The sequence below is a fragment of the Babylonia areolata genome, chromosome 21, assembly GCF_041734735.1.
Source record: "Babylonia areolata isolate BAREFJ2019XMU chromosome 21, ASM4173473v1, whole genome shotgun sequence".
NCBI classification, from domain to species: Eukaryota; Metazoa; Mollusca; class Gastropoda; order Neogastropoda; family Buccinidae; genus Babylonia; species Babylonia areolata.
Genome location: NC_134896.1, coordinates 54195394 through 54205963, shown reverse-complemented (window position 1 = coordinate 54205963; position 10570 = coordinate 54195394). Strand labels below are relative to the sequence as shown.

At 49.0% G+C, this 10570-nt stretch overlaps 1 protein-coding gene across 2 annotated transcripts in view; it reads left to right on the top strand.

Moving 5' to 3' along the window:
• Positions 1 to 276: 276 nt before the first annotated feature.
• Positions 277 to 10570, top strand: part of LOC143296248 (uncharacterized) — a 42230-nt gene continuing 31936 nt past the window's right edge. Inside the window, exons 1-2 of one of the 2 annotated variants that reach the window (XM_076608085.1) lie at positions 277 to 455; positions 9048 to 9246. In XM_076608085.1, the coding sequence (XP_076464200.1) occupies positions 9073 to 9246 (174 nt within the window). In that variant the 5' untranslated portion in view covers positions 277 to 455; positions 9048 to 9072. Of the gene's footprint in view, positions 456 to 4972; positions 5085 to 9047; positions 9247 to 10570 lie in introns of those variants that run through there. The other variant, XM_076608084.1, reaches the window with a different exon arrangement.

Genomic DNA, 10570 nt, shown 5'->3' with positions numbered 1-10570 from the left:
AGACTTATTAGAAGGACAAAAACCAATACCGACAATAAACATCCCAAGAGTGCCAAAAATAATTACAAGATTAAGAACAACAAGAAGAAGAAAAAAGACCACAGCAAAAGCAACAAAAACAACAGCAAGAATTACGTCAACGCTCCTATGAAAACATTCCCACATCAAGCGCCTGTGCTCGGCGTAACATCGAACCCACCTAGCTCATTAGCATGTTGATCGCTTAAACGTGTTAGCGGGGGGATTAGGGCAGGCCGATAATCCCCTAGTAGCCAAGGAACGAGCACAATAGAGATTAACAGTGCGACAAGTATGGCCAGCGAAAACTGCCGATAGTCTCGATTGACAGACAATTGCTGGCGCTTTCAAAGTTAAACGTCGTCGATTTTGTGGGGTGTGTTTCATTTCAACGAAGTTTGTGCCGGTTGGAGTTATACCCTTTGTAAAGGAAACCAGTAAGTACTTCTGAGAGAGAGAGAGAGAGAGGGAGAGACAGAGAGACAGACAGACAGACAGACAACAGACAACAGACAAACAGACAGATACGTACACATACATACAGTCATACAGTTTCGTGATTTCATCAGTATGCTCATCTGTGCGCATTTACGGTCTCTTTGGTGTACACGCGTGCACGCACGTCCAACACACACACACACACACACGCATGCATGCATGCATGCACGCGCGCGCGCGCGCACACACACACACACACACACACACACACAAACATATGCATGCACGCACGCACACACACGCGCACGCGCGCGCGCACACACACACACACACACACACACACACACACACACACACACACACACACACGGTGTGTAGGTGAGCGCGCATGTGCGTGTGTGTGTGTATGTGTGTGTTTGTGTGTGCGGGTGGGTGGATGGGTGGGGAAGTGTGTGGTGAGAGGGGTGTGGGGGGGTCGTGACGCCAGAAGAGGAAACGTTTTTGGTTACATTCAGTAAGAAACTTCACATACTTACCATCCACTTCTTTTCCGCGCTCTTTTGATTGCACGCACAATGTAAAGATGGTTCAACGAATCGGAACTTTTAACTCTCTCCATACGAACGGCGAAAGAGACGACGTTAACAGCGTTTCACCCCAGTTACCATCATCAAAATATTGCAAGCGGAAGGCTCTTATACTGAAGAGGTGAATGTTGACAAAGAATACCACAATTCTGACGACGGAAGCTAAAGGTTGGGTCATTCAGACACCCACTGGACATCCGAGCGGTCTGTGTAGAGGAGAAGAGAGGACTGGCCGTACTGAGTGAGTTAAAATGTAGGACCGTACTAACTGATGCTTGTACAAAGCTTTGATGATTTTTCTAGAGGGAAACGTAAGACTAGTATGCATGCCAGTCAAGGTGTGATGGAACTGATCTCAGTCTGTCACATGTTCATAACAAAAGGTGGGGAATCTCGTAGAAAAGAAAGCTGGGCAGTTCTGAAAGTTTTCTTACAATTGTCCAATCCGGTGACCACTGCCAATTATATTCAACAGTGGTGAGAAACTCTAGGGAGAGCTGGACAGTACAAGGTCTTCAGAGAAGAAGCCTCCCCTTAGTCAAGTGTTTCGGCCCTGAACTCCTTACACTCTAAGGGGACCGGGCCGCACCCAGGTCATGACTCCTGGATGCCCTTGTATTGCCGCCTTTTCTTTTCTTTTTCTTTTTTTCCTGGTCCTCAGCAGGTTCGAACCCGCGCCTCCAGGGTGGTCGCCACTTCAGGACTGAGTCACCTTTTCTGGCAGACGTTTTAACCACTGAGCCATCGTAAGCCTAGTTTGAGTAGGGGAAAATTTCTCCTCAACCAGATCCAGCTGGAACTCTTTTCTGCTGCTTCTGCTATTGCCTTGAGAGCCCATGTCCTCTCTCTGCCAGATATCGACAGATAGTCATCATTATACTCCAACACCACCAGCTAAACACAGGAGCAAGAAAAACCACACCAGTTTCAGTTTCTCAGTCACTCATTCATTATGCCCATCGCTCCTGGTGGAGCATAGGCCATCGACGACCCCTCGCCATCACACTCTGTTCTGGGCTGTTCTGGCCATTCCAGTCCAGTTGGTCCCTTGCTGCTTCAGCTCTGCCTCGGTATCTCGCTTCCAGCTGTTGCGAGGCCGGCCTCTCTTCCTCTTTCCCTGGGGGTTCCAGGTCAGGGCTTGGCGTGTGATGCTGGACACTGGCTTCCTGAGGGTGTGTCCGATCCAGCCCCACTTCCTCCGAAGTATCTGCTTGGCCACTGGTTCCTGTCCCGCTCGCTCCCACAGATCTTCGTTTCGGATCTTCTCCTGCCATCGGATCTTGTAGATGCGCCTCAGACAGGTGTTGAAGAATGTCTGAATCTTCTGCTGCATCGTCTGTGTTGTCCGCCATGTCTCGCATCCATAGAGCAGAATTGACTTCACATTGGAGTTGAAGATGCGGAGTTTGGTTTTCTCAGTCACTACGTTCGGACAAATCCACAATACACTACACCACATCTGCTAGGCAGATGCCTGACAACAGCAAAACCCAACGCGCTTGTCAGGCCTTGAGCGCATGTCTATGTTTTTGTCTACCTATCAGAGTGGATTTATTGTACAGAATATTGCCAGAGGACAACACTTTTGTTGCCATGGGTTCTTTTTCAGTGCGCCAAGTGCGTGCTGCACACGGGACTTCCGTTCATCGTCTCATCCCAAAGACGAGACGCTCAGTTTTGATTTTCCGGTCAGACTTGGGAGAAAGGGCGAGAGCGGGATTCGAACCCAGTCCCTCGCGGACACAGCACCGGCAGATAAGCGTCTTGACCATTAGGCCACAATCCTCCAACCCAGAAGAGATCACGGAAGAAATATGAGTTGCTTCAACATCTTATAAACAAGACATAGGCAAGGTAAAGGTGGAACCTTACGTAAAATTATCAAGGCAAAACTTCTGGTAACGTGCCATGTTACAAAGAAAGTATCCCTGACCGTACTACAATCTGGAACATATAGAGATGAAATGAACTTATGAATCAGCACTCGCGATTATCCATAAAATGAAAATAGTCTCCTTAAGCACCAACAACAATCACAAGAAGATATCCATGAACAATTTGCTAACAAATAAATATTGTCATGTCACAAGGACATAAAACATGACTAACTGAAGGAAACTTGTAATTAAAGAACACGTTGAACTGAAGGAAGGAGTCCTGAATCATTTATCATAATTATACACGTGTCATTCTTTGACATACACCAACCCACACTCCACACACGTCAATTATACACACCACACATTTCACACACGTCAATCATACACACCACACACTCCGCACACGTAAACCCACACATAACACACTCCGCACACGTCAACTATACACTCCGCACACGTAAACCCACACACCACACATTCCACACGTCAACTATACACACCACACACTCCGCACACGTCAACTATACACACCACACACTCCGCACACGTCAACTATACACACCACACATTCCACACATGTCACCCCCATCACACACCACACACTCTGCACACGTCAACCCCATCACACACCACACACTCCGCACACGTCAACCCAATCACACACCACACACTCCGCACACGTCAACCCCATCACACACCACACACTCTGCACACGTCAACCCCATCACACACCACACACTCCACACACGTCAACCCCATCACACACCACACACCCCGCACACGTCAACCCAATCACACACCACACACTCCGCACACGTCAACCCCATCACACACCACACACTCCGCACACGTCAACCCAATCACACACCACACACTCCGCACACGTCAACCCCATCACACACCACACACTCCGCACACGTCAACCCCATCACACACCACACAACCCGCACACGTCAACCCCATCACACACCACACACTCCGCACACGTCAACCCCATCACACACCACACACTCCGCACACGTCAACCCCATCACACACCACACACTCCGCACACGTCAGCCACACACGGCACTGTCCGCACACGTCAACCCACCGCACACACGGACACACACCAAGTGTTCGTGATCCCTGCCAGCTGTGAACACACAGTTTTAACATCCTTCGGTCAAACGACAAATCTGCAGGAGCCATGCTTAACTCACTCAGTACGGCCAGTCCTCTCTTCTCCTCTACTCAGACCCCTCGGATGTCCAGTGGGTGTCTGAATGACCCAACCTTTAGCTTCCGTCGTCAGAACTGTGGTGTTCTTTGTCAACATTCACCTCTTCATTATAAGAGCGTTCCGCTTGTAATATTTTGATGATGGTAATTGGGGTGAAACGCTGTTGACGTCGTCTCTTTCGCCGTTCGTATGGAAAGAGTTAAAAATGGCACACGCTCACCAGCATGTAAAAAAAAAAAAAAAAAAAAAATCAAGTCCCACAGGTGCAGTGTAGTGTAGCGAAGTACAAGACTTACTCCCCCACCCCCACCCCCTATCCCCCACCCCACCCCCCACCACCCCCCTCCACTTACCTCTTACTAGCTCAAACTATGGCCATCTTTAATCTGTTAATCGCAACCACCCAGCGCTTGCGTGTTACGAACACACACACACACTGCGCGTGTCAATGACGACTATCTGATAAGGTTTTGGTCGTTCTTGCATTGAGGGTGTAGGGCTTTTGTGCTTTTGTTTGGAGCCAGTTCACTAATCAGTTACCTAAAAAAAAAAAAAAAGAAAAGGAAGAAATACAAGGGGGGAAAGAAAGAAAGAAAGAAGGAAGGAAAGAAACGTGCACGCGAACAGTTCACCCAATCAGTTACAAAAGAAAGACAGAAAGAAAAGCAGAAAGAAAGAAAAAAGAAAGAAAATAATGCACACGCGAGATAGTTGGCAAAGTGTTGTGGACCCCAAGTTCAGAAGGAATTAGCTTTGGTGAGTTGGCAGAAAAGTCTGGGCCTTAGTGTGGAATAGTTCTGGAGCAGATTCTTTGTGTGTGTGTGTGTGTGTGGATTGGTTTTACGCGTCTGGGACTGTTGTGTTGTGTTGGGGTGTGGTGTGGTGTGGTGTGGTGTGGTGTTGTGGTGTGTTGTGAAGGAGTCCATTTGTCCTTTCACGGTAAGTTAGCTATCTGTTGTAAATGTCTCATTGTCAAGCGACAACATTGGATTGTTTTTTCTTGTTGGAGGGATGGTTTTGTTGGATCTCTCTCTCTCTCTCTCTCTCTCTCTCTCTCTCTCTCTCTCTCTCTCTCTCTCTCTCTCTCCCTCTCTCTCTCTCTCTCTCTCTCTCTCTCCATGTATGTATCCATGTATAGTCTATCTTCTGTCTATATATCTACCTTCTCTTTCTTTCCTCTCTTTCTCTCATGTTCTGTCTGTCTCTATCTCTCTCCTCTCCCTCTCCCCTCTCTCTCTCTCATTCTCTCTCTCTCCCATACACACATACACATACAGATACACACACATACACACACAAACTCTCACAATCACGCGCACACACACACACACACACACACACACACACACACACACACACACGCTTGCACGCACGCACGCACGCACACACACACACACACACACACACACACACACTCACAAACACACACTCACTCACTCACTCACTCACTCACTCACTCTCACACACACACACACACACACACACACACACACACACACACACACACACACACACACACACACACACACACACGCACACACACACACACGAAACTAAAACCTTGAGCCGGATGGACAACAAAATTTAGAAAGAAAAAACAGATAACATTAGCAAACTAAATAACAAGCTAAGGGTCATTCATTTCTTCTTCTTCTTCTTCTTCTTCTTCTTCTTCTTCTTCTTCTTCTTCTTCTTCTTCGTTCGTGGGCTGCAACTCCCACGTTCACTCGTATGTACACCAGTGTGCTTTTACGTGTATGACCGTTTTTTCCGTTTTATCGGGGGTGTGCATGCTGGGTATATTCTTGTTTCCATAACCCACCGAACGCTGACATGGATTACAGTATCTTTAACGCGCGTATTTGATCTTCTGCTTGCGTACACACACGAAGGGGGTTCAGGCACTAGCAGGTCTGCACATATGTTGACCTGGGAGATCGGAAAAATCTCCACCCTTTACCCTCCAGGCGCCGTCACCGTGATTCGAACCCCCGACCCATAGATTGTAAGTCCAACGCTTAACCACTAGGCTATAGCACCCGTCTAAGGGTACTTCAGAAACGTGTCTTTCATCCAAGACTGGGAGTTCTCTGCTCTCCGTTGTAAAGCACAGAAAATAAACAGTCCTACATCTCTTGCCACGATGCTATTGTCATTTTTCAGCAAGTGTGCTAATAGGGGAATCCTTAAATTTGAACAGGGGAGAACCCCCGAAAACGGAGTATGGCTGCGTACATGGCGGGGTAAAAACGGTCATACACGTAAAAGCCCGCTCGTGTACATACGAATGAACGTGGGAGTTGCAGCCCACGAACGAAGAAGAAGAAGAAGAACATGAGAGAGAAATAGAGAGAGAGTGGGAGAACGAGAGAGAGAGACAGAGAGAGAGAGAGAGAGGAGGGGAGAGAGAGAGAGAGAAAGAGAGAGAGAGAGAGAAGTACAGAGGTGCTAGAAACTCCAACTGACCGGAACACATGGCAGACAGTAGTGGTCAGTGTCTGTTCAATGTACTCTGTCCTGAGCAGAGAACCCCGCGTTGAATAATTCACCACTGATGGACAGGTCAGATGGTCACGCACTCTGAATCGTCTCTGCAACACAGCCGACCTTATAGCGATGGAACACATCTGCACCTGTGCGTAGACATTCAGCCAGTAATGAGTCTTACTCTTTCCATACGAACGGCGAAAGATACGACGTTAACAGCGTTTCACCCCAATTACCACCATCAAAATATTACAAGCGGAAGGCTCTTATACTGAAGAGGTGAATGTTGACAAAGAATACCACAATTCTGACGACGGAAGCTAAAGATTGGGTCATTCAGACACCCACTGGACATCCGAGGGGTCTGTGTAGAGGAGAAGAGAGGACTGGCCGTACTGAGTGAGTTAAAGAGAAGCGGCGTGGAACCTTATACACACAATCAACCAGCACTCAATCTTGATAGAAAACGGGTCGTCGTCAACACGCCAAACCTTCCGAAACAACAGATCAACACTTCCACAAGTCCAACTTTTCACAACCACACCACCCTCACTGTCTGCGTCGAACATTTAAATGGATTTTGCATTTGTGTTTGTATTTGTATTTCTTTTTATCACAACAGATTTCTCTGTGTGAAACTCGGGGCTGCTCTCCACAGGGAGAGCGCGTCGCTATACGACAGCGCTACCCTTTTTTTTTTTTTTTTTTTTCCTGTGTGCAGTTTTATTTGTTTTTCCTATCGCAGTGGATTTTTCTACAGAATTTTGCCAGGAACAACCCTTTTGTTGCCGTGGGTTCTTTTACGTGCGCTAAGTGCATGCTGCGTCCAGACCACCACTCAAGGTCTAGTGGAGGGGGAGAAAATGGATGAAGGTGCTCGTTGCGTTTGTTGCGTGGACACTCGCGGGTTGATTCAAGAACACGCTTTCCACACAACATCTGTCGCCGATGGAAAACTTGAGTTGTGTTCAGTTTGATTGATTGATTAATGGAAAAAAAGGACCCATCGTTCGTTTCTTCATGCAGGAAACTCCCTTTTGTTACGAAGGTACGGGTTGAGATGTGTGACAAAGTTTTATGTTTTGCTACAGTTGAATATATTTTATTTATTTAGTTAGTTAGTTGTTTTTTGTTGTTGTTGTTTTTATGTTGTTGGGCAATCCTGGTATGACCCTGTTCGGTCGGCAGCAATGTCAGAATGTCATATCTGTTTATGTCATATACAATGACATGTCCTGTGACACCTCCTTTGACGCCTCCTGTTACATCTCATGTGACAGACACCTCCTTTGACACGTCCTGTAACACCTCCTTTGACACGTCCTGTAACACCTCCTTTGACACGTCCTTTGACACGTCCTGTAACACCTCCTTTGACACGTCCTGTAACACCTCCTTTGACACGTCCTGTAACACCTCCTTTGACACGTCCCGTAACACGTCCTTTGACACGTCCTGTAACACCTCCTTTGACACGTCCTGTAACACATCCTTTGACACGTCCCGTAACACATCCTTTGACACGTCCTTTGACACGTCCTTTGACACGTCCTGTAACACCTCCTTTGACACGTCCCGTAACACCTCCTTTGACACGTCCTTTGACACGTCCTTTGACACGTCCTGTAACACCTCCTTTGACACGTCCTGTAACACCTCCTTTGACACGTCCTGTAACACCTCCTTTGACACGTCCCGTAACACCTCCTTTGACACGTCCCGTAACACCTCCTTTGACACGTCCTTTGACACGTCCTGTAACACCTCCTTTGACACGTCCCGTAACACCTCCTTTGACACGTCCTGTAACACCTCTTTTGACACGTCCCGTAACACCTCCTTTGACACGTTCTGTAACACCTCCTTTGACACTTCCTTTGACACGTCCTGTAACATATCCTTCGACACCTCCTTTGACACGTCCCGTAACACCTCCTTTGACACGTCCTTTGACACGTCCTGTAACACATCCTTTGACACGTTCCGTAACACATCCTTTGACACGTCCTGTAACATCTCCTTTGACACGTCCTTTGACACGTCCTGTAACACCTCCTTTGACACGTCCTTTGACATGTCCTGTAACACTTCCTTTGACACGTCATGTGACACCTCTTTTGCCATACACCTCTTTTGACACCTCATTTAAGAGACACCTCCTTTGACACCTCCTGTGACACACACCTCCTGTGGCATACACCTCCTGTGACACACACGTCCTTTACACACACCTTTATGACACCTCCTGTGACACACACGTCCTGTGACACACACCTCCTGTGACACACACGTCCTTTACACACACACCTCCTTTATGACACCTCCTGTGGCACACACGTCCCGTGGCATACACCTCCTGTGACACCTCCTTTATGAACACACACACACACCTTCTGTGTGCCACGTGCTGTGCAGCACCAGCAGAGCACCCAGGTGAAGAATGACCGGGGAGGCGGAGCGGCAGAGGCAGCTGTACGGGGCGGGCCGTGCGGCACGTCTTCAGGCCCTGGAGCTGAGGGACGTCCTGCAAGCCAGCTCCGTGCTGAGGGACGGGGAGTACAACCTGACCCGGAGACAGCAGGGATGGAACACCTCCTTCAACACGGACTTCCCAGTCAGTGGAGTGTTTGTTGGCGCGGTTGGTGTGGGTGCCCGTGTGATTGGGTGGTTGGTGTGGGTGGGTGTTGGTGGTTGTGTTGGGGATGTGGGGGTGGTGGTGGTTGTGGTGGGGGTGTTGGTGGTTGTGTGTGGGTGTTGGTGGTTGTGTGGGTGTTGGTGGTTGTGTGTGGGTGTTGGTGGTTGTGTGTGGTTTTGTGTGGTTGTGTGGGTGTTGGTGGTTGTGTGTGGGTGTTGGTGGTTGTGTGTGAGTGTTGGTGGTTATGTGTGGTTTTGTGTGGTTGTGTGGGTGTTGGTGGTTATGTGTGGTTTTGTGTGGTTGTGTGGGTGTTGGTAGTTATGTGTGGTTTTGTGTGGTTGTGTGGGTGTTGGTAGTTATGTGTGGTTTTGTGTGGTTGTGTGGGTGTTGTGTGGTTGTGTGGGTGTTGGTAGTTATGTGTGGTTTTGTGTGGTTGTGTGGGTGTTGGTGGTTATGTGTGGTTTTGTGTGGTTGTGTGGGTGTTGGTGGTGGTGGTGGATGTGTGGGTGTAGGTGGTTATGTGTGGGTGGTTGTGTGGGTGGTGGTGGTGGTGGTGGGCGTGTGGGTGTGGTTGTGTGCGTGCTCCTGTGGTGTGGGTGGTTGTTAGAATATTGGTGGTTGTGTGGAGGTGGTTGTGAGGGTATTGATGGGTGTGCGGATGTGGTTGTGAGGGTGGTCGTTTGGGAGGTTGTTTGGGTATGGGTTGCCGTGTGGGTGTAGGTGTGGTTGTGTGTGTGTGTGTGTGTGTGTGTGTGTGTGTGTGTGTTGGTGGTGGTGGTGGTGTGGTTGTGTGGGTGTTGGCGGCGGCAGCAGGGATGGAAATCTTCCTTCAACACTGACGTCCCTGTCAGTGGAGTGTCTGGCATTGTCATGGCTGGCTGGCTGTTGTTGGTTGGGTGGTTGTGTGGGTGGTTGTGAGGTGTTGGTAGTTGTGGTGTGTGGGGGTGTGGGTGGTTGTGAGGTGTTGGTTCTTGTGGTGTGTGTGGGCGGGTGGTTGTGAGGTGTTGGTAGTTGTGGTGAGTGTGTGGGGGGGGGGGGGGGGGTTGTGAGGTGTTGGTAGTTGAGGTGTGTGCGGGGTGGGGGGTTGTGAGGTGTTGGTAGTTGAGGTGTGTGCGGGGTGGGGGGTTGTGAGGTGTTGGTTGTTGTGGGGTGTGCGGGGTGGGTGGTTGTGAGGTGTTGGTTGTTGTGGGCTGTGTGGGGTGGGTGGTTGTGAGGTGTTGGTTGTTGTGGGCTGTGTGGGGTGGGTGGTTGTGAGGTGTTGGTTGTTGTGGGCTGTGTGGGGTGGGTGGTTGTGAGGTGTTGG